Raw genomic sequence first — 27674 nt, 5'->3', positions numbered from 1 at the left:
CGAGTCTTACATATTGCAGACTTACATAAAGTGCCTAGCATAGTTATGTAAAACACAGGATTCAATGTAATCTGACAGCCAACATTATCGTGCTCTTGCTCCCAATACCAAAAGTCCTCACAATTGCATTGTAACAACATAATTGCTGAACCATAGAGTTTTTTTTAAATAACTCAATTTTCCCTCCCACATACAAAGCAAAGTAGTGCCCAAGTCAAGACCATACTCAGAAATGATACCCTAGAGCTGGATCACCTCATTTTATAAAAGGTGGTAGATGGATACGCTGCAAGGAACTCCACACCCTTCCCCTAAAATGGTTCTTAATGGGGAGAGCGGGGGTAAGGGAGTTGGCAGGTTGATGTTACAGAGGCTGCTGATACCCTTACTTTCCATGGAGATGGTAGGAGATCTATGTTTGGGTACAACTCCTTACTAGGCCAGTCGCATTAAACAGAATTCCACCTTCTCCGTGTGACATGACATGTAGGTAAGTTCAATGCACGCTTCTGTGAAAGACAACCCCACAGCTCAGTAATTATGTGAAAACAAGTAGGAGTATACAAATACAACAACATTAGGAACTGAAGATATATTCATTTGCTACTTCTGACAGTTACCAGCCTTTAAATAAAACACTGATACAAAATAAGCTCTTGGCAGAATAACACTGAACAAAGAATGTACCATGGAAACTGTTTCAGAATGTTTATGTGCATCACATAAACCATGTGCTAACTTCAAAGACTAGTTTAAAAATGTTACATTTAGGGATCATATTCTGGCACTTCTGGTAACAGAATCTGAGATGTCTTCAGATCAGTAAAACTAAAAAGAAACCCAAACCCTACCCTGCCTTTATAAAAAAACCCCAAATGTTAAAACTATGAATTGAAGATATATCAAAACTGGTACTCCATGTCAGATCAACTATTATCACTTTACGAAGAACATTTAAAAAAAAGTGAGCCAAAGGAAAAAAACTGGATTAATCTGGAATTACTTGCTGTAAAATAGGTATAATGATAATGGTTTTCTGAAACAATACCGAAACAAAAAGGGAAAAAGAATATATTCCGATTTATTCCAGTTCCTGTGATCTAAATACAGTTTATTTCAGAAAGGTTTTTTTCTTCCTGCAATTATAAATATACAAAATAACTTCAAATCATTTTAAAGGAGGAAGGCGAAGGGGAACTTGCTGGGTGAGAGTGTAATACCTGCTGTTCTTACAACCATTTCATCTCCTAAATTGTATATTGTTAAATGAGCAAGACCAGAACGGAATGGGTTTAAAGTTAAAACTGTTTAGCCTCACTTATTCCTACAGAGGAGCAGACAAATATAAAAGTTGTATCAGAACAGTTAACAGCAGCAGAATTGTTCCGTCTGTCCACACTTTTTTAAACTTAATTCTGTAATCCAATTAGACTTTCTATGGAGTTCCAAGGACTAAATCTGCAGATCTGCTTCATCTGTCTACCAATTCCATAACCTCAAGTGTCATTTTTTAAAGCTTTCTTTCTAGCTAGTCTAGAAAGTATAAGCCAACAATTTTAAGAATTGTTTTGAAATTAGCATGATTACCATGCATTTTATGTAAACATTTTGCAGTACCATTAATGAAGTGCATAAAAAGGCACAAGATTTGTGTCACTGAAGCTTCCTTGTCTTTAGAAATTAATACGTCTTTTAAAATCTGTCTGGTAAAAACTCTGATCCTATGAAAGCCAGTATCTGATTTTGAAAATGTACACATCTGGTTTAATTGAAAACTTTTTTCATGGGAATCAGTTTGGCTTTTGATCAGATGTTCAATGTCCCTGCAATAGTATAAATGCTATGTTTTGTCAACAAAATATAGTCTTCTTGTATGTACATACCACTATTTTCTGATAATACAACAGTAAATACAAGAAAGAAAAGGTAAAATCATTATCATGCCATAAGAAGTGGACTGGTTTTGGGTGATGGTGTTTCTTGAAAAACACAATTTAGAGTATGCTTTTTGGTTCAAATGTTCTGTAAGCAATATTAAAACCACACACTGTTTTTCTGTTATTTTCCAAATCAAAGCACAGAAACTGATTGCACTGTGCAGCTCTAACTGAAAGCCTCGATCTAAACACGAACCTTTAGAGAGAGCCCATTTTAATATAGGCTTCTTATTCTATTCAGAATTAAGATTAACTCTGATAGTAAGCATACCACCCAGTCAAATAAGAAGTTATTCCAACAACTGAGTATTTACAATTCAACGGTGAGATCTGTCCATAGAAAATAAGGGGATGGAATTTGCAATCAAGTTACCAAAACATTCTAAAATATTTCAGTCAGTTTGGTTTCAAATGAGAATTAGCTTATTTAAGACTGAAATGAAAACATGGTACCTGATCAATCAGCAAGCTAGATAATCCTCAGTAATAAACACATAATACTTTTTCCATGAATGAAGTCAGCAGTGCAAACTCAATCTTATTTATGGCCACTGTAATAGTTTGGTTTATATGCAAGGAATTTATATTTTTCTTGTGCTATCATAATAAAAGTAAAAATCAGTCACAGAATTTGCACAATAGTAATTTTTGTCCAACCCACCAGTCAATCTTGATTCTTATTTATAATACTCAGAATCTCCTTTACCATTTTAACAATAATTTGTGTAAGCTGAAACATTCTTTATACAATTCAAAAATGTCAATGTTTCAAGCAATGACATGGAGACAGCTAATGAGCTGTCAATATTTTTCTGAGCATATCCACGCAGGAGCAGACAGGAACAGCTGGCCAACAGAGGCTGATTTCTGGAAGACATGCCTTCCTTCCATCAACAGCTTTATTTTGAACTGGAACAGAACATAAAATCCAAACACATTTTTAAAGCACAGGGAAATTTAAGAATTATATTAATTATATTTTTGCAGTAATTTACAAGGAAAAACAGTCATATTTGAATGTACAAGGGAAATAAATCAACTAGAAACTGGCAAGAGCATGCCCTTCACATCGATCAGTCTCAGCTCGTAATGATCAAAAGCTGCTATTATTTTGTGGTCCACTGTTACTTGAACTTAAACAATAACCTCAGTTCAGTTCCTACAGGTTATCTGTATAACTAAACTCCTGTTGCAAGAAATACTGATGTCAATCATTTTTTTGTAGTGTTAGTGGATGAATGACTATATAGACTAACCTCTTATCCTGACTAGTGGTACAATCAAGTTTATGGCACATTGTCAGGGATGTGCATTGCAGCCCAGGTGACAGAATGATACTTTGAAGAATTCAGTTTCCACTGTCAGCCCTGTGCCTGTCACATCCACTACATTCACTTTTTCTGAACTTTGGCAAGTAGAATATAGCAACTCAAAACAGTTTTACATAAATGAAACCTAGTCAACACAAATATACAGCTTTGCAATTAACAATAAAATTATCAACCATGCAAAAATTTGCAATAGGCACCAAAATAAAATTTGAGTACAAATTAATGGTACTCAACCCCTTTTTTTTTGTTATTTTTCCAGTGAATCTCCTGCCAGTGATTCATATAAAAGCTCAGAGTTGCAGCTAATTTTAAATGAAAGCTCAAAAAAACCACAACACAATTAGTAAGATCAGAAAGCTAGTTAAGTTACTCATCCAATTCAGGAACAGGATCAATAGCATATGAATCATACAAACAAAAATTAAAGCTCAAATATTGTTTTTTAACTAGCTGTTTGCCAGCTGTTTACACACAGGAATAATTCACTGAAAAAAAATCATTGAAATAAATCAGATTATGAATGCACTGAAAAATGCATACACTGTTCACAGAACATTTACAAGAAAAGATGTGCTTAAATGTGTTAAATTATTGATTATGCATTATTTACTTGATAAATGCGTCTCATTGTGAATATTAATGTTGGGGTAGGAGCTTTGAAAGCATAACATTTGTATGTTGGTAATTGTCATGGCTATGGGATTTTCTGTTTGTTGTTTCTTGCAGAGGCATAACATTCAAAGAACACACCTGGGCAGTCTTCTCTCACCCTTCCCCCACTAGACTAAATGCAGGAACAGCAACAAGAAGTGGCATGGGCAATGTATCTCATTGAGAGTGACGTATTTGTAACAGGGTGGGTTGACCCTTTAAGAGGGAGCAGACAACCCTGTTATAGAAGCTCAGCTGTGGGTTATCTAATGATGAGAGAGTAATTAATGATGAGAGAGTAATTAAAACCCCAGAGGACAGAGGAGGAAGTTAGGGGAAGTAGCAACATGTGGAAGGAGGCAGACTGAACCCCAGATAAGCTGGCCACCAGCAACCACCATGCAGTGGTACAGGGCCAATGCTAAAGGGCTTCTCCTTCCAATCAGGGAAGAGTCGAGAGTTGTATTTGCTTATTTGTTTGTTTAGCTCAAATGCCACCTTTGGTATACAGGACTGGCTGAAGAGCTCTCAAAGGACCAAAGACAGCCTGCAAAGGCAGCCAGCAAGCCAACACCTTTACAGGGTTCTGGGAATCATAAACCTATAGAGCACCAGTGGAATTCATTGTCACTGGAAAGGCAACTTTCACCACATTTTTTGCTGCCAAAGCCCATGTTGGGAGGGCAAAACATTGCTGATTTTGGCAGCAAAAAACGGGGTCAGTTCTCCCCATGGCACCAGCAAAATATACTGCTACTCTATAAAGCTACAATTTTCCCAGAACACCTTGCACTCTGTGACACTACTTGTGCCAGCTGCTTCCTGCATGGCTCCCTGGGGTTCCTTCCTATAGGCGGTGCCTAGGGCATATGGCCCACATGTCCACTCCACATACTCTACTGGTTTCTAGCTACTAACATTTTGGGATTTCTAGATCTCTGTGTAAGTTTTTCTGGAGAGAGCTGAGAGTGTACTTCCCATAGTGACAAAGGGGTAGGAATGAATTTCTGTGGGTGTCTGGCAACCCAAGATCCTGTTGGAATGACGACTTTAATGTTGTTGAGATGGTGCTACACTGTGTGAGTTGTGTTCAGGTTTGAAGCGTTAGCAGCTTTGGACTAGCATCATTTTTTCTTTTTTTGTTTAAAACGTAAATTTATTTTTTTTCCCCCTAAAGAATAAACTGAGCGCAAACTTGACTTGAGAAATCTTATATTTTACTGACAATATCCATCAGAATACCATTTATTTTTCTCTGCAGTTTAGGATTTCATTCCCTTGGTCCCATGAGCCATCAACTGGTCACACACAACATACTGTCACATCATTTCTTGGCTGCAAAACATCAATGCTGTGGTTATGCTAACCTCCAAACTGTAAGCAAAGTAAATGCTTAGAAGGTCACATATACAATGTAGGGGTCTACCTATATTGCGGCTGAAGAGTCCAAAATTCACAGCCAGATTGTTGTGCTGGCTGCCATTTTAACAGTCTTTTTGTGGTGTTCCCCCACCCCACTCACTGATTGGCCAAGGGGCCCCAATGGTTCCACCCCTCACCGCTGACTGGCTGAGGGACTGAAACCGCAGCATAATTACCCAAGAAAACATTAACTGTGAAGTTAAGCAAGCATTAAGCATTCAATTAAACTCTAAACTAAAATGTCTTATGAAAGTAAAGCTATACACAACATGAATTTTAACTAATAACATTACTATAATTACATTGTGACAGGGGGCCATCCCAGGGCTGGGTATCACATCAGCCTGTCCTCCTGTCTAAGTAGGGCAGTTAACCCAATCTCACCTGCCATGACTTTGCTGTTCCTAAAACTGGTGTATAAAATGCAGAAGGCTGCCCATTTTACTGCCCCAATGCCAGGGGGAGCTGTACACAACTCCAATCTTCCCTTATTGTGTCCTATGGCTCACAGATGGCATCCTCAAGATGCTCTATGCTCCAGCTTGAGGCTGGGCCAAACTCAGCCCCTTGCTACACCTCATGCATTCTTCCTTTCACTCCACCCCACTGGGCCTCATTCATACCACCCCCTTCTCATTGGGGCCTGTCACACTCTGCCCTCTTACATGCTGCCCCTCACTGGGCCACACCCAACCTAGCCTATTCCCTTGAGCAACTAACTGTGTAGGCCATTAGGCTTGCCTACTCACACTCCTTGGCTGGCCAGCATGCAGCTTCTCGGGCCCTGCTGTGACCCTCATTTGAATGGTGACGAGCCAATTCACTTTGTCCTGGGTGGAGCTCTGACCCAAGCCCTTCTCCGGGTAACTCATTACTCCTGCTCCCTCCTTAGGGCTGACTACTTGCCCTTTTGAGCCCCACCACATTTGAGGGCTTACCAAGTTCTCCCTCTGACCCAACACGTCTGAGGACTTAGTGGGGTCTCAGCCTCTGGCCCAACTGTGGCCTCAGGGATCCATAGACTTTCCTTGGCTTAAGTGTCCCCTCCCTGGGGCTTTAACTCATGCCCTCCTGCTACGGCCTTCCAACTATGCTCTCTCACCAGGATCTCACACTTATGCCCTCTCACTAGGGCTTTCCATACATTCCCTGATCATTGGGGCCTCCAGGGTCTTGCACCCCATGGGGCTCAGGTGGTCGGAGACATGCCTGGCCCCCATACCTGTCCCTGGGTCTAAGTAACACGCCAGGATGTGGGGGCTGTGGTTTTATGGCACCCCTCTTCGCCTTTCACTGGGGAGGCAACTGGCCTGGCATTTGTGGGGGACTGTCCCACCATGGACAGCCCCACCAGACCATTCTTCCCCAGCACAGTTCAGTTTCTGGTCATGCCCAGGATCAAGCAGGCCTACCTGCCTTGGTCTTACCCCTACTGGGCTGTGTGTCATTGTTGCAGCCTGCTGTCTCACTGAGCTGTCTCCCCCTAGACAATGATGCCCCCCCTCACTGAGGGGACCTTAAGCCACCTTAGGCCCTGGTCCTGCCTACAGGCCAGTCAGGGTGCCAGATAGCCCATCATGGCCCAGGCTTGCTCCTCGCATTGGTCTTTATTACCCTTCAGCCTTCCAGCCCTTTCCCTCTTGCATTGACCAGTCGTGGTGCTAGGATCAGAACACCCCAGCAGCTTAAGCAGTAGGGGTCCCCTCCTGGGCCCCACCATACAGCCCTTTCACTCTGGACTTACTCAGGGCCCCAGAGGTCTTAATAACATGGCTCTGCTCTCACTTGGCCTCACCTGAGCCCCAAGCCTCACCCCTGTTCCACATCAGGGGCTTACCAAGCCCCTGTATAGGCCTGCAAACCATAAACCCCTGCCCAGGCTGGGCCCTAAGTCTTCCCTCCTGGGGCCTGGGACCCCACTGGGCCCCTAGGAATCTCCGACTATTCCCAAAGTTCCTCCCTTATCACCAGGTGTTGTGAGCAGCAGCTAAGCTGGGTGTTGTTCTCTCAGGTGCTGGCAACACACTGCTGGCTTGGCCCTGTGGGCCTGGATCTAAAATGGCTACCTCATCAGGGCTGGCCTACACCTGCCTGCTCTCATCCTTAAAGTAGCAGGCACCCAAAAGTGCACGGCTACACACCTTCCCCCTTAAAATGACTACAGGGGGGTGGGTGGGGGAGAGAGGGTCTCCCTGCTGTTTACTCTGCAATCTCCTCCAAAGCCTGCTGCAGCCCACTAAGTGGTGAGCACCCCAATGGTACTCTACCACATACATTTATAATGTTATTATTAACAATGTAAAAAAGAGTTTAGCAATACCCAGTACTAACCTTGAGACAGGCACTTCATGTTAGCTATTAAATGCTAGCATGCAGCATCCACTGGCAGTTGCCACTAACATCCTCTGTCTCTTGTCCATACAGTAAGATCACATGCTTGGCATCAACCGAGTTGGTTGGAATGGTGAGACAATGTTTTATCAGGGCATACAGATGTTGAAACTAAACAGAAACAGATTCCCAAAATGCAGTAACAGTCACAGTCATCTGGCACTCTTTGACAAAGTTCGTGTAAGGAGCACATTCCTTGACATGCTCTTTTTTCCATCCAAGGATTGATTTCAGTAGCTGAGGGTCAAAAAACAGGACTGGCACTTGTACTGAGCCCAAGTCATGGATTCAGCTTCTTATTAGGTCTCCTTCACTCCATTTGCTCCAAGGCACCTGACTGGGAAAAGCACTAAGCACTAAGAAGGCAGCCAGCTGTATAAGCCATGGTGGTAGTAATGGGTTGTACTTTTATGGTACTCGTTCAATTTAACAGCTACTGCCTGGAACAGGTCCCTTTTTTGCTGGTTTTCACGATGACAGCTTGATGATTCTTGTGATACTGGTATCTTGGACCCAACTTATCAAAACTATCAGCTGCTTATGTGCATGGTAGATTACAGCCTATCAGCTTTCAAACCACATTAGATGCTCCACAGACTGGGTGGCATTTTCTGTCACAAACTTCACTTGATCTTGAATGTTTCCTTGCTCCAGGAGATTGCTTAAGCCATGTGCCAGCTGTGATTTCCAGCTCCTCAGACACAAATTGCCGGTAGTACTGTATATTCTTGGTGTGGTAACAGATCACACTGAACCACAAATTCCACCTTGTGAGCCCTAGTTCTGGTGGCAGTGACACAGTTGCATGTGGGTCCCCACTTTGCCTGGCAAGCGACTCCCTGTACTGGACCTTATGGCCTGGACACTACTTGAAGGCTTTCTTGAAGAAGAGCAGGCTATCCACATGAGGGTATTGCATGTCACTTTTTAAAGACAGAATGTGTGCATTGCAGGTGATATGAACTGGACTGGCATCTTTCCATGGAGCACAACAGAAAAAGCCCTGCACATATACATGGTTTTATTGGACAGAAATGCTTACACCTTATTCAATTCCAAGTCATAGTTGACAGCAGCCTTCACTGCAGCCCGTGCCATGGAAGAAAAATTGACAGACGTGAGGTGGACCAGATCTATTTGAAAAAACAGGTAGGTCCCAACCAGTCTGTTCAGCTTCTGCATACAAATAAAATGTGCAAGACAATTATCTTGAGGGTCAGTGGTTTCATAGACCACAATGGAGATGGATTAATACAGTGCCAATGCAGACTTTGTGGACTGTACATACGAAGCAATCACTGCAAGGAGACAGTCTTGGCAAAGCTTGATTGCACACGAGAAGCATCTAGCACTTGGCACATTTTTGGTCAGGTAGTCCCTTAACTTAGGGTCCCTTGTTTCTTTTTCTGACCTTCAACCTCTGCAACACCTTTTTGCTTCATGTGTGCCTCAGACTAAGTGTTGATCTATACTGTTTTTCCTCGATACATCCAGAGTCAGGTTGCAGGCGGTACAGAACAATTTGCCTCCATCTATGGGCAAGGTCCCTGCAGAGTACTGCCTTATATGATTCAAAGCTGAATTTTGCCTTCTTGGAGGATTTCTTCTCACTATTCATTCTCCTCATGCTGCAGCATGCCACAGCAACATGCTTCTGGCTGCCTCATATGATGTCACAGCCCTTTCTCTTCCCTGACTGGCCCTGGACTGGCACACGTACTGAGCCTAAGTCATGGATTCAGCCTCTCATTAGGTCCTCCTCACTCCATTTGCTCAAGGCTGCAGGGTTTCTTGCTCCTTTCTTTGCTTGCTAGAAAGTTTTTTATTTCTAGGTAATCCTGCCAAAATCATGGAGACCACTGGGTTTTTTTTTATGGAAGACACATGATTTCGGGTTTTCCACAAAAAACATGAAATTGTGATTTCAGTAGGTCCCTAATTACGTGCCTCCAAAGGCCACTGTTGTGCCACATGTGGAAATGCTGGCGCTTTCACTGCTGCCCCCACTGGTCACCAGCTGGCTGCTGGGGGATCTGCCCCCCCGGTCATGCCCTGCTGGTGCCCCCCAACTTGGGAGGCACCAGTTGCCCATGTCAAAAGGTATTGTTTCTAGTAAATAATGTAATCCATTTCAGTTTCTTTTGGGCATAAAAAAGAAAATAAAGTGCAAAGATATTTTTTCCACCTGTACGACTGAATGTTTTTTCATGTCTTTGCCTGCCTCATTTGATTCAAAAGGTACAGTGATAACAAAGGATTGAATTCAGGTTTACAGTCAAACTAAAATTTTAAACCTTACTTTTTCAATAATTTGCTGTAAGCCTTGAGCAAGTCACAATTTATGTTTGTTTTCCTCATAGGAAAATAATAGTTGCATACTCGCATCTAAAGTCTATGTAAAAATTATCGTAGAATTATAGGAAATTAGAGTTTGAAGGGATCTCAGCAAGTCATCTAGTCCAACACCCTGCTTAAACCAGGCCCATCACACAACTACATCATCCCATCCAAGGTTTGTCTAGCCTAATATTAAAAAGCTCCAACAATAGAAATTTAACAGTCTCTGTGGGTAACCTTTTTCAGTGCTGGGTAACCCTCCTTGTGAGAAAGTTTTTCCTAATATCTAACCTAAACCTCCTTGCACCATAGTCACCATAAATTGCTCCTTGTTCTGTCACCTGCCACCACTTTCAACAGTCTAGCTCCATCCACTTTGGAACTACCCTCCAGGTAGTTGAAGACTGCTACTAAATCCCACCTTGGTCTTCTCCAAACTAAAGTCCAGTTTCTTCAGCCTCTCCTTGTAAGTCATATGCCCCAGATCTCTAACCATTTTCATAGCCCTCCAATCTGTCCACATCCTTTTTATAGCAGGGGCTGGCCACTGTACTCCAGATGTGGCCTTACTAGTACAAAATAGAGGGGAATAATAAACTTACCTTGATCAGCTGGCAACTCTCCAACTAATGCAGACCAGTATGCCATTAGCTTTCTTTGCAACTACGGCACACTACTGGCTCATATTCAGCTTAGTATCCACTGTAACATCCAGGTCCTTTTCTGCAGAGCCAGTCAGTACCCAGCCTGTACTGGTGCATGGGATAGTTCTGTCCTAAGTGCAGGACTTTCCACTTACCCTTATTGAGCCTCATGAGATTTCTTTTGGTCCAATCCTCCAATTTGTTCAGGTGTCTCTGAATCCTAGCCCTACCCCCCAGCATATCTACTATTGCCCCCAGCTTGGTGTTATCTGGAGACTTGCTGAGGGTGCACTCCATCCCATCTTCCAGGTCATTGATGAAGACAGTGAACAAAACTAATACTAGGACCAACCCCTACCTGGGGCACTCCAGTTGGTACCAGCTGCCAACTAGACATCGAGCCATTGATTACCACACTTCGAATCCAGCGATCCAGCCAGTTTTCTATCCATCTTAGAGTCCATTCTTCCAACCCATACTTCCTTAACTTGCCTGTGAGGATGTTGTAGGAAGTGGTATCAAAAGCCTTAGTAAACTCAACGTATTACATCTACTGGTCTCCCCACATCCACAGAGTCATCTCATCATAGAAGGCAATCAGGTTGGTCAGGCATGACTTGATCTTGGTGAATCCATGCTGTTCCTAATCACCTTCTTCTCTTCCAAGTGCTTAGAAATGGAGTTAAGGACCTAATTTCATAATTTTTCCAGCGACTGAGGTGAAGCTGACCAGACTGTAGTTCCCCAGATCCTCCTCCTCACCTCTCAGAGACAGATGTTTATACGCACGTACCTTTGTCACAACATGCTGGAGATCACGCAAGCTGACACACATTGTGCTGTGCCGTATGCAGTTGTATAAGTGACGAAATGCATGTCAACATGCAGAAAATGACAGTGGTACACTTTTGATCTAAAGCACCTCCAAGGTGTTTTAGTTCAAAAGTGCACCACCACCATTTTCTGCATGCTGATGTGCATTTTGCCACTTATAAAATAGTATGTGTAGCAGCACTGAGAGCTTACACATGTAAAAAAAAGCCCTGGATTTACCCTTTTCCAGTCATCTGGGACCTCTCCTGATCTTCATAAATTTTCGAAGATAAATGGCCAGTCGCTCTGTAATCACAACAGTCAACTCCCTCAGCATGGTTGGATGCATTGTGTCTGGCTCTATAGACTTGTACACAACCAGCTTTTCTAAACAGTCCCTATAACCTATTATTTCACCACTGATGGCTGCTCACCTCCTCCCCAGCCTGCGTTGCCAGCTGCAGCAGTTTGGGAATTGACTTTGCCTTGTGAAGACTGACCACCTGTAATCACTGAATAATTTATTTTTAAATTATTATTTAAGAAATATTTTCCATATTTTGGAGGTTGTAATCATGTTGATCTAAGGACAAAGGTAGACAAGGTTCTTGGGGTAAATGTGATATCTTTTATTAGACCAAACAATAGTTGGAAAATTTGTTCTTTGCAAGCTGTCAGGTACAAACATCCTTCAAGCAGAGGGAGAGCCTGAAGAGAAAGAAGGGTGTTTGTACTTGAAAGCTTGCAAAGAACAATTTTTCAAACTCTTTAGTTGGTCTAATAAAAGATATCACATTTACCCAAAGAACCTTGTCTATTTAAAAAATATTCACTTTAGTGTAAGCAGGGGAAATTAAATAGTAATACCTGATGGAGTAACAAAATTAAACTAGAACAGGAAAACCTTGAAATTATTGATAAAATAACTGTGAACAAAAGAAGAAAAAAAATACCAGGAATATTTCTGTAGTAATTTTACTTCTGTAAAGAAACACCAAACAGTTGGAAGGCAAAAAAATATAGAAGAGTCTAACGTACCTTTTCTTAATTATTCAGACGTTGGCTTTAAGAGTGACTAGGTTTCATTTTCCATGGCTAGTGCAGGATTGCTCATACCTTTGGAGATCAAACAGGACAGAAAATAACGTTTTTTAAAGTGAACCTCATGTTGTTTTTAAGTAGACATTATTCAAAGTAATGCTAGTAATTCAAGGCAAGCTTTTTAGCTTTGCTTCACCAACCATTTCTATAAGCATTACTATAAGGAAAGACATGTGTAATTATGAGTAACTGGAATTCTACCTCTAACAGAGCCTTTTTTTTTTTTAACCTTAATAGTACCTATAGCATGCATACAATCCTCTTCTCTTTACAGCAACTCCCTGAATTGTTCCAACTGTGGCTACTGCTGGAGTTTCTGGGTCCCCACCGCCCCCCTTCTCTGGCTTTTGCTTGCTGCCACCACTCCTGGGGACAGGATGGCTTGTAGGGCTGTGGGAGTCTGGAGCCAGGCAGCTTGGGGGAATCTGGGGACACTGCATGGCATCTCAGCATGGTACATCAGGGGGCATGTGGCATGGTGTGCAGGGCACAGGGGCACTGGCATGGTGTGGAAGGCGGTGGGGGACAGTTGCCATGCAGTGCAGTGCAGTGCAGTGCAGCATACGGCATATGGCTGTGGGTGAGGGGTGTAGCCCCATGACATACAGAAATTGGACAGTTCTGGCTTAAACACACAGAAGGATTTTAGAGGCTCCCGACAGACATTATTTTTCTGGTGCGATTAAGGGGCTACTTGTGCAAGAAATAACAACTGGCCGCATGTTCGAAGAATTTATGGCCACATATCAGACACAAAGATAGTACTTGAAATGTATAGTATCTTTGTGGCTGGTTTGTATGGCACCAAAACTTGAAAATATGGTTTGTCATGCAGGGACTGCACCAGGACCGGAACCCCAGAGCATTACCAGTCAGCTATCAGCTTGCAGGGACTGACCAGGAGCTCAAACCCTAGCATGGTCCCTGCAAGCTGATCAGGATGGCTCCAGGGTTCAAATCCCAGAACTGTCCCAGTCAGATGATTATCAACTGGCAGGGACCGCCTGTAGCTTGACCCCCCCAGGCAGTCCCTGCCAGTTGAGAGTTGATCAGGACCATTCTAGGACTGGAGCCTTAGGGCACTCCCTGCCAACTGATGGGAGATCAGGACACCCCAGGAGATGGAGCTTTAGAGCTGTCCCAATCTCTCATCACATGCCTCAGGACTGTGATTCTGGGGTAGTGGAGATTGAAGTGGCTCCATGGCTCTAATCCCAGGGCCAACCTGATCAGATGATCATTGGCTGGCAGGGACCGCCCCAGGATTCCAGTCCTGGGGCAGTCCCTGCCAGCTGATGGGCAATTGGGATGACTCTAGGATTCATGTCCCAGGGCCATGACAATCAGATGATCTTCAGCAGAGACCATGCCAAAGGCAGAACCCTGGGGAGATCCCTGCCAGCCGACTGCAGATTAGAACTGCCTTAGGACTTGAACCCCAGGGCAGTCTCAATCTGTCAATTATCAATGATAGTTGGCCAGCTCCTGGGACCATGGGGAAGCCTTGAATGGGGAGCTAGCCAACAATTAGGCTGATTGTCAGGCATCTGGGGGATATATGGTATGACTGGGATCTGATACTGGATCCCAAAATTGTACCTCCTGCCATGTACAAGTGGCATAGCACAAAGTGTAATTGTTGGGATCACACGTCGGATCCTACCATGCCATTAACTGCACATTTGCCAGGAGTGTTACAGATATGCACCTTGGATGCTAAATTGTCTAACATGGGCTGCATCTGCTGGGAAGAATTAGGACAGCTTGAAATAGTGATAGGCCCTATCTGCCTAGTTTCTTTGATTGCACCAAAATTTAGGACACAAAGATAATTTAGGTATCAGATATCACCAAGTTAAAAAAAGAAGGTTGATATGGTATTTCTATTCTGATTGGTTAGTAAATGTTTGATCTGTGAATGTTCCTATATAATTGTGTGTTAGATTATGATTAGACTATGTTGCTATATGTGTATAAATGATAAATGATTTGGGGTGAGTTTGGATTTGTGTACCCTTACATCTATACCCTCTGTTGGCCAGTCCGGTCATCTGACTGACACTGAATAAATTATAATCTGGTTATAATCTCTAACTCTGTTTACTCAAACTGTTTTGCAGTATGAGCTGACAACCCCTTGGGAGCAACATCATCTAATTTCACTTTCACAGAACTATATGAATTTAGCTATGGTTCATGAAGAGAAGTCAACAACCATTGTTAAGATTACACCCACCAAAAACAGTTTACAATGAAATAAATTGTTATAACATAAAGCAAATTCTTACCAACTTTGCCCTTTTCAGTATTTGCACTGATTTCTGTCCAAGACTGAGTATCAGTAAGAAGGTGGCTCTGGGAGTCTCGTAACGGCTTCGCGGGAAAAAGGTGACTCTCACTATGATGCAATTTAGAGACAATTAAAAATACCAAAAAAAGATTAACTTCTGGAAATTTTCTCCTCAAAGCTACTACACATGTTAAACAGCTGGCCATGTAACCTTCTTTAAAAAAATTTTCCCTCCTTATTTCTGTTTGAAGTCTACATTCTAATATAAGGCTTCTAAAACAGATATTTCATTTTTGTCACATACAAATGTAATAATTTAAAATAGAATGGAGAAGCTTTTAAATTATTTAAAGCTTTTTCTTAAGCAAAGAGTAGGGATCAGTTAACAAATTTCGATTAATTTCAAGCTCTCCAAAACCCAGCGAAGACAAACCAGACAGAACTTTAAAAAAAACAAAACAAAAATCACATTTTACTGATTGCTGGCTGGAAAAATGCCAACTGCAGGCTTCAATTTCTTTCTACATAAGTAGTCCTGTTTCCAACAATACTCATGGTACTTTAATTCAGTGCCCTTTACCCATAAATAGCAAAAAGAGGATACTTGCTAATCTCGTTTACCACCCACAACCAATTTTCTTTCTTTTTTCATGATCATGTATTAAGAATTATGTAAGACACGTCTGTTACTGTTGAAATATGCAGAGCTAGTTAATTATTGCTTACATATAAAAACTGGAGAATATCAAGTGCCAGAAATACTAGTAACATTAGGATTACATTTCCTTTTTAACAGTATTTGTACAACTATCTCCGGAAAACAATAAATCAGGTGAAACAGTTTTTATTGGAGAAAATGTTGTAGAATTAAAATCCACTTGCTTCCTTTTCCATGACAGTGGCTGAGGGCAAAGAAAAATGCCTTCTTTGCAGTGGTATCTGGGAAATCCCAGAAAACAGAATGGTTTATTTGGGGACAATTGGATCCAATCTGAATTTTAAAAAGACCCTGTTGCTTCTGCATTAAAAGGTACATTCAAAATGGCATGCTAGGTACACTCCTTTGTCATATTTTAAGTTATGAAGTTATAAAATTGGATACTTATCTGAATGACGTTTTATTTTTCTGATGCATATATATTTGACTGCATTTATAATATTTGCCTGATGTAAACAAGTGAAAAGTAGAATATTTACCATTTAAAAGATTAAATGATACAATTAAAGAAGAAAGAAGCTAATGATTACTTTTTGGCTGTTGAATTAAGTCCAGCAGGTGTGGATGCTTGTTCAGTATCTTGATTAACAAGACAAGTTGGAAAGGAACAACCATCACCTAGACTGCAAGAGAGAAAGAAACTTAGAGTCAGTATTATACTTGAATGAATAATAATATGAATAAAGTCAAATAGTTTAAAAATAATTTTACAATTCCTGCTTCAAACCACTTGTACTTCATAGGATTTGGTTAAAAAAGTACTGTTGACTTCCAAAGAGTATCAACATTTCAATTATTTAAAAAAATGTAGTCTGTATACCTTGTAAAAACAGGCAACAACAAATATTTCTTCTCATCACCGAACACCTGCTTTAGATTTTTGCTGAAGCCCAAGCTAAACCCATTCTTGTCTGTTCCATGACGAAATATAGGAGCTCTGAATGCTTCTAAAAATGAGATAGCCAAGAAATAGAACAAACGTAAATACATTTTAATTTAGTGACATTATTCAGACCACTGCAGTGACAATGGGCCTTCTTGGCCCTGCCACATTTCTTATTTTAGTTCTTTTTGCAACCTTCTCCTGTATGGAGGGGTTGCTATTGGTGATACCCGATTACCATTTCTGTATGGAAAGCAGAGACAGCAAGGAAAAGGTAGGTGTAATCTTCCTGTGAAAACAAGGTCAGCGAGCTATGGACATCCCTTTTTTTTTTAAATGAGCTATACAGTCCAACAATATTGCCTTATGCCATGGCATGATGGCATGAACCCAACAAGGTAGAAGACAGGCAACATTCAGATTTTTTACCCCATCCTCAAATCAAACATCAATTGGCAAGGGAGGAAGAGGAAAGAATCCATCCCTTTGGGAAGTAAAGCATCCTTTTCACATTGTCAGGGATGCTACTAGCTAAGATCTGGTCTTAATCCTTTTAATAAATACTGTGCTTACTCAAATATAGAAGCGATTTTGCTTCCCCCCTCCCCCAAATTGGTATGGAATAAAAAGCTCATCTTATATTTGAATACAAGGAAACCTCATCACATATATCGTCTCATTAAACTGCTGCCAAAATCAGCATGTGTTCACTAATGGAAACTGACTATGAAGTTGATTAATTGTAGCCACCACTGAGCATAACTAAACCACATGGCCCATAATGAGTAAACTTATTGTTGGAAACCTACTACAAGGATAAATTAATACAGCCTATCTGAAGAAGATATATGGTAGTCCCCACTGCACACAGTCCCCCTTAGTGCCGACTCTTTGACAAGTCATGGTGAACCACTACACTGCATACATTTCAACTTCCTTTTCACTCCCACAGCTGAGTTGAGACTTTCTTTCCAATTTTTCCTTTTTCTTCACCAGCATTAAATGTCTGGCAAACATCATCAAACGGGGCCCTAAACACTTTACCCAGAATCCTTCCATTACCCCCCTCTGCCTGGCACATATGATTAGTGTGGCCTCACCCTCCATTAGTGGGGTTGCCCTGCACCTCATCTGCATACAAATTTTTGGAGGATCCCAGGACTCTGTAACAAGAAGACCTAGTTCTAGTCATGAGTGGAAGGCTAATCAGCACGTGGATTCTTTCTGGGGGATAGCTGGAGTACACACATATGCTGAGTTATGAGGTCACTAATGCTTGAAATGCTGTTGACTCCGCTGGGGCCCAGCCCAATGGTGAGTTATGAGCCTTTCTGCTTTAATCTAATAACATGCATAGTTTGTGCTATATAAAAGTTAGAGATGAACCAATCAAGATGTTTTGCCCTGATAATGATGGTTGATTATTGACCAGCCATATAGGCTAATACTGATCCGATTGCCAACATGCAGCCTGGCAGCATGGAGAGCAGCATCTGGCCAGTAAGTCAGGAGGGAAATGGCACCCACCAGTAAGTCAGGAGGAAAATGCCATGGGGGAGGAAAGGGGAGTGGGGGTCAGATCAAGGCCCATGCAGTGAAGGAGGAAGTGGGGCCGGTGCTGCCCAGTCGGAGTGGGGCAGGGTGTAGGACGGAGCTGCCGGCTCATCCAGAGGGCAGGGGGAGGTTCCTGCTGCTGTGCACACCCCCAAGAGGAGGCATAGGGGGAATGGGAACCCCTGGATCTATGTGGAGGGCAAGGTTGGGCTGCCTGCTGTGTGCTCAGGGCTGGGGCTGCTCCAGCCTCTTCCCAGCAGCTGCACTCAGGCTGGGCAGGGTGGGTGGAGGTGGTGCTGGGGGGGAAAAGAGGGGAAATAGGCCCTCCTCCCAGCACTGCTGTTGCCTGGTCTGAGCGCAGCTGCCAGGAAGAGGCTAGAGCAGCCCTGGCCCCAAGCACACAGCGTGCCCTTGCCCCATGCCTCCCCCAGGGGTGGGCAGAAAATTAGCTGTGTGCCTGGAAAACTATTACAAATGTATAAATTTTCTGTATATAGAATCTAATTAGTTGGGGGTCATCAAGGTGTTCTTATATTCAAGTAAATATGGTAGGACATCTAGGTCAGAGATCTTTATTCTACCTCCTCAGATCTGCACAGGAAACCTACTCCAGCCCAAGGACTGATTAATGCATTGGAGAGCTCAAGTTCTAATCTGTAGACAAGATAATAATTAGATAATGAAGTCCAGCTGAAGGTGTCCCACTTGAGTTCTCCTTTCATTAAGCAACTCAAAGTTGGGCCTTTTCCTAATGGATCCTATACAATACAATAAACCAAAAATATTCTGACATAAATTACAGTGCCAGTACACAAGATCTTCTGGGACTGCAGAAATGTTCTTTGCTACCAGGCCTTGAAAATATGATCTTGCAAATTCAAGGAAAAATTATCCTTGGGCAGGCTGGTTAGGGAAACTATCTAAATTTAAAGAATCATAGAATTGAAGGACTAGAAGGAATCTGTAATATCATCAAGTCCAGTCCCCCACCATGGGCAGGAAGTGATTACACTTAGATGAGCTCAACAAGGTGCCTGTCCAGCCTCATCTTGAACATCTCCAAGGATGGTAACTATACCACCTCTGCAGGGAGTGTGTTCCAGATTCTGGGGACCCTTACAGAGAAAAAGTTTTTTCTTATGTCCAGCCTGAATTTGCCCTCGTCCTCCCTTGAGGTGCCTTCCTGAACAGTTGCTCCCCTGTGTCTTGATGCTCACCCCGATGTACTTGTAGGTGGCTATCAATCTGATGCTCAATGACAGCGGAGACTACAGTGTCAGTGTTGTCTCTGGACAAAGGAAACAGATCAAGTACATCACATTAACTGTGTCTGAACCTCAATCTAACAATGGAAATGCAGACTATGGTGTATTTCAAATTGATGCTCTACACAACTTTGTTGAAGACTGATAAGCAGGTGCTTTTAGCATGCATTATTCTGTGCTTATGTACTTTAAACTTGCTCTGTTCAACTGGCACCTGAATTCTAATTTACCTCAATCCTTCTGCAATGCGTCAGGCTTTTATAACCTTGACTACCTAAATATTTTGTATCTTTGCTATCAAGTCACCTCTCAGCCTTCTTTTCCTCAGACTGAACAGGCCTAGAGTCTCCCCTCCTTTAGAAAGTATATGTAAAGCTGTGAAAAACATAATAAAAAAGTAATGTCGTTGGATCCTGATTTATTGGTATATTGCTTTGGTAGAGCAGATGAAAGTTTTTTATTGTATTTATTTATTTTAATTCAACATCCAATTATGTCACTTTATGCCACATTTTCCTTACACTAAATCAGTGGTTTTCAACCTGTGGTCCCTGGACCCCTGGGGGTCCACAGACTATGCCCAAGTGGTCTACGAAAGATTACTATGATCAATCAAAAGTATATGAATACCCATACCTACAATTCAAAGGGGTCCACACCTCCATTCAAATTTTTTTAGGGGTCCACAAATGAAAAAAGGTTGAAAACCACTCCACTAAGCTATATGTAATTCAACATGCTTACAAGCAGAAGTTACTAAAATAGGAAATAACATTTACTATACATTGTAGTTGCACTGTAAATAATGTTCCTATGCCTCCAACATGCATTCACAAAACCTTGACAGTCAATTACATGAAAAAGTTAGCTATTCTAGTTATTAATGGTTTTAAATAGTCTATATTTAAATAATTTTCTTCACCCATTTCTATTTTCTCAGTTTATGTTAGCTGTTTTAGGCCTCCGTTAAATAAAAATACTAGAGACATTGGCCGTGAAACAGATAAGATTTACCTATAGGAAATGGTTAGCCATTATTTGCCTTTGATCATCTGCATTTAAGGAAGGGAAGAAGAGACAGAAAAACAAATATAGACTATTTCCCACCTTAAAACCAGCTTGCATCAAGAGCACTCTGTTTAAAGAGCTTAAAAACCTGTTGCTATCACACTGATGAATTATCCTAAGCTTACAGAGACAGTGAGCAGAGGAGGCACACGTGGTTTAGGCCAGACAATGTACTAATCAAGTCAGAGGATCCCGCAGTAACATGGTTATCTGATGCAATTATAATAAGAATATGGCCAAGTCTGTTGCCAGGTAACAGGAATACAGGCTCTATCTACACTTCAAGTTTCAACCATGCTATAACTAGATCCCCTGATGTGTTTACCTTTGCAAGGACTTTGGACTTAAAAACCACCAGTCAGTCATTGCATTCATTTACTAAACCCACAAGCTTAGTCTTTAAACCTACTTCTTTTATATTCATTTAAGTTGTACCATCTGCTTGATACATGTTAATGAACAAAGGGAAATAATACTCACGGATAGCAAGATAAAACATGACATCCCTTACCTAATGTAGATTTATTCTTGCTGACTAGCCAGCAATGATATCCAAAAAGAGAAGATAAACTGACTGAAAACATGGTGGCAGCAAAGAATAAAAACATGATATGGAACTTGGCTTGAGTATCAGGAAGGCCATTCTATAGAGAAGGAAAGAAAATTTAGAATGTTAGGGTAAGGGTATTCTTTAGGTCTGATAGCACTGTCCCAGCCCAGATTCTATGTCCATGCTGGTTCAAATTATACTGTGCAAACAGAATCTGAATATTGTAGTATATTCCTTTTAAAAAGAAAGTGCCCATGTTGTTTGTGGGGGTGTAAATTAGACTAGAATTTGACCCTTTACAAACAAATACCAACAATGAAAGTTCTTTATAAGAGTCTCAGTTAAACCTCAATTCAGACTCTAAAGTGACTTTCAGAGTAGCATGTCTTGTACTGAGAATAATTGTCTTTTTAAACTAATCTTGTCAAAATGTCAACATGACTGATTTACAGTACACAAATAACACTACTGCTAATCTAAGGCTGGAAACAGACCTTCTGAGGCAGTTCTAATTGATCCGAGTCAAGACCTAGGACAAGAGAGGAGTGGCACAGTCTTTTTATACAAGTAACTCTCCTAAGTTGGTTTGTTGCTCAGGAAGAGTGCACAGCCTGACAGGCTTGTCCCTGCAATGACTAGCAATTAACTTGACTGAACTGCTATCAACTTACAGCAGGGGCTGGCAACCTTTCCAAGATGCAGGCTGGAACTCAACTCCAGTCTAGAGTGGGCTGGGCAGCTTTTGCGGCACATCAGCAGCAAGGGTGGTGGTGCCACCACCACTTTTCCCAGCTCTCTCATGTTCCCTGGCTGGGACATGAGCTCAGCTTCCAGGCAGACAGGAGCTGAGTCAGGGCTGGGCAGCTGGGAATTGCGTGCATGCGGCTGCCACTTCTCCCTGGCTCCCACTCCTTATCTACTGCTGTTTATCCCTGCATCACACCACCTGCCCATGGCTGCAGTGGCTGCTCAGTTCCCCACTGGCTGAAAGCTGCACCTGCACTTCAGCTGGGGAGCAGGGGACAGGTAGAAGCAACAGTAATGAGGGCGCAGCCTAGAGATGCCTGGCCCTACCAGTGCAGCTCCTTGCTGCCCAGCCCCACTACATGGACATGGGCAGAAGCAAAGCCTTCAAGCTTGGTAGGCTGAATCTGGCCCTTGGGCCATACGCTGCTGATCCCTGACTTACAGTATACAACGATGTGCCAAAAATGTGTTAGCCCGTTTTATCTTGCATACTTAAAGTGAGACAATGGACTGATAGGATCCCAGAACAAAAGGCTCCCAGGAGAAATGTGACATTTGTTTACACCTTAAAGGCATATTTGGTTGTGTACCCAAATGCCAGTAAACAGAATATCTTCATCTGCAAACAGTGAGTGGCCCTGGGACTTTTACCTTGTGCAGTATAAAGGATATATATTATTCCAACATACTGCTTCTAAAGTTTATCTCCTTTGTACATCTATGAAAAACACATACCACAGCTGCATGTACAAACACTGGTATTTGAATGTGCTAATACAGGTAAATGCACGTTTAAATTCTTGCTGGTGTTCACAAGCAAGTGTAAAATTAGGCATATTTTAACAGAATGCTATAAAACACATCTTGAAGACACCTATATTGAGGATACCCATGTACCAATACCCATAAAACACATCTTTAAACTCATATTGAAGACTAAAGGTTTATAAATACCAAAACAACAGTATGAAGTTGACAATTCTAAATACATATACTGTATTGTGATTTTAGTTACAACCTCTAAAAGTATTAAAACAACAAGACTTTATGTCTGTTTTACATTTTCATTTACATTTTGGTACATGAAGACTTAGCACTAGAGAGATACCAGATTAAAACAAAATCAAAAGAGTGTGGGAATAAATAAGGCGTCAAGACAAAGTAAAGCAAAGGAATGATAAACTGTCAATGGGGCTACAATCGTCAAAGATTATCAGTACCTTGCAGTAAGTTAATCATTTCCAGTAATTTAATTTTAGCATTCCCTATTTAGACCCCAATCTTGCAACTTTGTATATGGGCAACCAATCATGCTCACAAAATGAAGGTTAGTTAATTCACCTTTCTTCACTCCTGTCACAATAACATATCAATATTTCACACGTTAATTATATAACATCTGGTAAGATATGGAAATACAATTACTCTTATTCAAGGTTGGAAAACTGAAGCACTGAATAGGACCTTGGCTAAGTTCTTAATAGGAAATCTGCGGCAGATCTAAAACAGAATCAAGCTAGCTGATTCTCATTCCAATGTAGTAAACTAGTACCCATCAACTGAATCCACTGGAATTAGAGAAATAGCTCATTTAACATTATCATTTTAGCTACATCCACAGAAAGTTAAATTTCTTCAAGCATTTGGAAATCTGGATAGAAAGCTGAAGTGAATGGTTGCATTTCCAAATGAATTTATCGAAAAATAAAAGAAAATATTCTCTTTAATCTGGTAATGCAAAAATAAAACATACCAACATTTTTTTAAGTCAGCAAATTTACTTGAGCTTTTATATATTTGTTGGTGAGGCAAATCACCCCCTTAACTGTCAACAGTTCTTAGTGGGGGATTCAACACTGTTTACCCTTTCCCCCCTCATTTGTCACAGGTATTACAAAGCTGCATTTAGAGAGATCAGTATCTCCACACACCTGCAGTACAGACTTAGAGCTTCCACTGAAATCAATGAGAATTAGATGTATAAAGGAGTGGATGCAACAGGATGACAGACAGGTCTATACCTGAAATATGCTACTATTCTATGGCAACAAAACTTAACAGTAGCTGGTCTCCAACAACCTCTGGCCTTTGTGCTCATAATAAATTTCTGCTCATACATTGGTACAAAATAAGAGGAAGCAGCTGAGGTCAGTTAATGTTGATGCTGTCAGAGTCAAAATATTTCCCGTATTTTCTTTTCTGATTTTACACATTGAACCATGTATCGGTCACCATCTTGCAAGGTTGAAGACAAAAATTAAAAGGTACACAGCTTATACTTTCCATATATTCAGAATGTTTTTCAAGAAAATCGAAGGAAGGTTCTGCTTTATGGGAACCAGACTTCAAAATAAACCAGACTGACTGACACAGACTTCAAAACAAAACCTAAACAAATGAATTGCCTAATGTTAAATACATAACTTATGGAGATCTGCAGAATTCTATAACCACCTTTTCACTATCCAAATATGTATTAAAATACTTACTGTCCAGAATTTGATAAAATATTGTAAATCTGTTGCAGCAATAAAAATGCAATACAGTAGAGAATAAGCCAAGAAAAGAAGAAAAAATTTGTAATTGGAGAATCCAACGCAGTTGTTCACCCTGGCAATGACAACAACAAAGTAAATGAAAAACTGGTTGAAAAATATTTTTATAATCATTATTGTAGTAGAATTTAAAACACTCATTTACTGTAAAACCAGTTTAGCATCATATTTAAACCAAGTATTTGTCCACATAAATACATTTTACCTTGTTTAATTACATCCTCTATTTTTTCCCTTATTTAAATATTTTTATTTTTGGCAAAACTGGGAGACTGAAAAATATTCACATAGTATCCTAAAAATAGTGAAATGCTACCACCGAGTAAACAGGAATTACTTAACACATGTAACAGCATAATAGCAAATAAAATATCTTATTTAAATCAGGTTCAAAGACCTTAGTAAAAACCCTATCTTCCTACCTTTTAAGAAATAAAAATTCCGTAAATGTACATATGTAAAAGGAGTTAAATTAATACTACTTATACATTAACAATTTATTACTATTGTGACTCCACTTTTAAGTGCCCTATATATTTCTTTATGAAAACCTAAATCAAGGGGAGCATTATTTAGTGATTACCATGTGAGACCAAGGTTTTAGTTCCCTGATCTACCATTTACTGGCAATCTGAAATCAGACAAATTACTTAACCTCCCTGAGTATTTTATGCACAAAAAATTTAGAAAGTTAAAATTACATACATCTGATACGTATTTTGACAGTTAGTCTGTCAAAGCATTTAACTAAGCAATATGAAAATATTATGCATCATACTCTATATTAATGCTCTTTAAATACAAAATGGCACTATAAAATTGATTAAGTAAAATATTTTTTAGCTCAGAAATTACTAAACTGTTACCATGGAGAACTGGTAGTAACATGTTACAGGTTTCTTCTACTTCTAATTAGCTATTAAATTGCATGACTGATCAAATGTCCCTACTGACTTCAATAATACAGGATCAAGCCCCAATTAATATACACAAATAATATAATGATAGGGCTATTTTATCATTGAAAATGGGAAGAAAAGCATGCATTGGTGCATCTCAATATTCAAAAGTGATCCAAAATCATAAAGAAGTGAGGACCCCTGGGTGAAGTTGGTTTCTGCAGTATGTTTCTTGAGGAAACAAATTCTCTCCAATATATTTTCCAGAAGACTAAAATGAGATCTTGGGGAAGTTAGATAAAGCTCCAAATACGGCATAAGTTATCCTTTATCTCCATAGCCTATTATTTCACCCCTGAGTTTACCATATAACAGTTTCTGTCATTCCACCACATATTACAAATATGATAATGTAACAGTGGTGTTATACCCATGATAGTCCAGACATTATGACAGGGGCAAGGATTTCTTAAGGTGATATGTTTTAGGGGGCCAGCTATGTGGTTGCAATAGGCAAGCTTTTGCATGCAAGATATTCTTTGTCAGGTCTGATCAATTACAAATTTAGCATTACTGTTTAAATGATTACTTAAAAGTATAGTTTTAATACAATCACTTAGCCACTGCCACGTGAAGTAATATAGGATGCAGTGTGCATTCATGATAAAAGACTGCTATAATAAAGATAATAAGAATACAGTTAAATTGTATTTCTTTTTCTTTTCAGTAAAACAGGACAGAAACAAAAATAATGTATTTCCTACACACACACACACACACACACACTCAATGAAAAAAAATTCTTTGGTTACTGAAGCGTTAAGATTTCATCAACTGCAGGAAATTCAGATTTAAGGTTCCCATGGTAACCTCTTTAACTTTCTGAATATGCCTTTTGTGGACACAAAACAAAAAAATTCTAATACTAAACAAAACAGAATATTATTCATCAAAGATTAACAATCTTAATTCACAATAGATTATTTTTGTTCTTCTCTAAGTAACAACGGTAACTCCATATATCAGCAAAGGAAAAAAAAAAAATCAGCTAATCCTCAATGTTCTTTTCTCAATTTCCGCATAAGTCCCTAACCTGAAAAGTTCCTATCTGAAAAGATTTTTGCAAACTAAGTAACTAGATGAATACCAAGATTTTGTATATCCTGCTGCTAACTACAGCAATCTCAAACACTACTAAACTATTTAAATGTTTAAATTAGTTACATGTAAGAGAATTAAATTATTGAGATGCGTATACTGGAGGTGGCAATATCAAAACATCACAGATTTGAATGAAAGAAGCTTATATGTAGTCTCCCAATCTCTCATATATACTTGAACAAGAATCTATTTTCTAAAATCTGTATGAAGTAGGGCACAATGCTGAGCAGCCAAAGCTTTTGCTACAGCTCCAGAGTTGTGAGTTCATGTCTTACAGCAGACTCATGCCAAAGGCTCAACCAGTTGACCCAGCTGTAAATGGGTACATGGTCATTCTGGCTGAGAAGTCAGAGGCAACTCGATTTGCACCTAATTTTTTATATGCTTTTTGCTACAGAAAATGTTATGCACACTGACTGAATGAATTCTTAGGATTAGGATAACCTTTAAGTTGATTTATATAAAAGTACTTGCATTTTATATAAGAGGACATTATATAAACAGATCAGGACTTTTGTATCACAAGCTTTAGAAGTGTTGAGAGAGAAAAAAACCCTTTATTTAATTTTAACCCCACACACCAAAAGACAAATGGAAATAAAACTGATGCCAGAATAGTTATTTAATGAAAAATAAAGGGCTGAAACACATAATAAAAAAGTACACTTCTGTTCTGTTCTGTTAACCAGATGATAATTTTAAATGTCCCTTGAAATCCATCAGTGGGTGCATCTACATGTGCATGTCAGCTCTACAGTAATATGTCACCATCTACATATGTGCCTGTATTAATTGACATTACCATCTACACATGTACACAGTAAATTAACTCCACTATAGGACCATACCTGTCCTGGACAGTACTGTCCTACATCAGAGTAGTTACGTGTGCTAAAACACACTTGTAGAAAGTGTTTGGGGCTGGCTTGAGGCATGAGGGTGCTACAGTGCAGAGGCTGCCTGACAGCTAGACCCACACTGGATCACCTTCATGCCCCAGCCAGCCCTTCTGCAGCATGAGTCAGGGTAGAACAGCCCTGGGCTGGCAGGCTGATTCCTCGGGCTTCCTGCCAGCCAGGGCTGCTCCACCCCAGCTCAACATGCTGTGGTCCCTGGGCACACATGTAAACACTGAACCCAGGAGCAATAAACTCTGGCATGAACATGTCAGATAAGCACCCAATCTTCTTTAGTTCAGGCTTTAGTGGATTAAAATGAAATTAAACAGTGTATCTACAAGAAACCTCAATCCCGGGTAAGCTCTTTGAAAAAATTATCCTGGCACACATCCAGGAGGGCCTTGCGGGGGAATGCATGCTCAGGGGCAGCCAACATGGGTTCATCAGTGGCAGGTCTT

The 27674-nt window shown here is 40.6% G+C and overlaps 1 protein-coding gene across 1 annotated transcript in view; it reads right to left on the bottom strand.

Moving 5' to 3' along the window:
• Window positions 1–92: 92 nt before the first annotated feature.
• The window catches only part of ZDHHC2 (zinc finger DHHC-type containing 2), a 50838-nt gene continuing 23256 nt past the window's right edge, over window positions 93–27674 (bottom strand). The window contains exons 6-12 of the mRNA XM_019553357.1: window positions 24192–24312; window positions 20917–21049; window positions 16456–16582; window positions 16166–16258; window positions 14916–15025; window positions 12565–12642; window positions 93–2846 (exon numbers count right to left, since the gene is read on the bottom strand). Coding sequence (XP_019408902.1) covers window positions 12602–12642; window positions 14916–15025; window positions 16166–16258; window positions 16456–16582; window positions 20917–21049; window positions 24192–24312 — 625 coding nt within the window. The 3' untranslated portion in view covers window positions 93–2846; window positions 12565–12601. The remainder of the gene's footprint in view (window positions 2847–12564; window positions 12643–14915; window positions 15026–16165; window positions 16259–16455; window positions 16583–20916; window positions 21050–24191; window positions 24313–27674) is intronic.

The sequence above is a fragment of the Crocodylus porosus genome, unplaced genomic scaffold, assembly GCF_001723895.1.
Source record: "Crocodylus porosus isolate Cpor-Errol unplaced genomic scaffold, CroPor_comp1, whole genome shotgun sequence".
Classification (NCBI taxonomy): domain Eukaryota; kingdom Metazoa; phylum Chordata; order Crocodylia; family Crocodylidae; genus Crocodylus; species Crocodylus porosus.
This window is presented reverse-complemented; position numbering and strand designations above follow the sequence as displayed.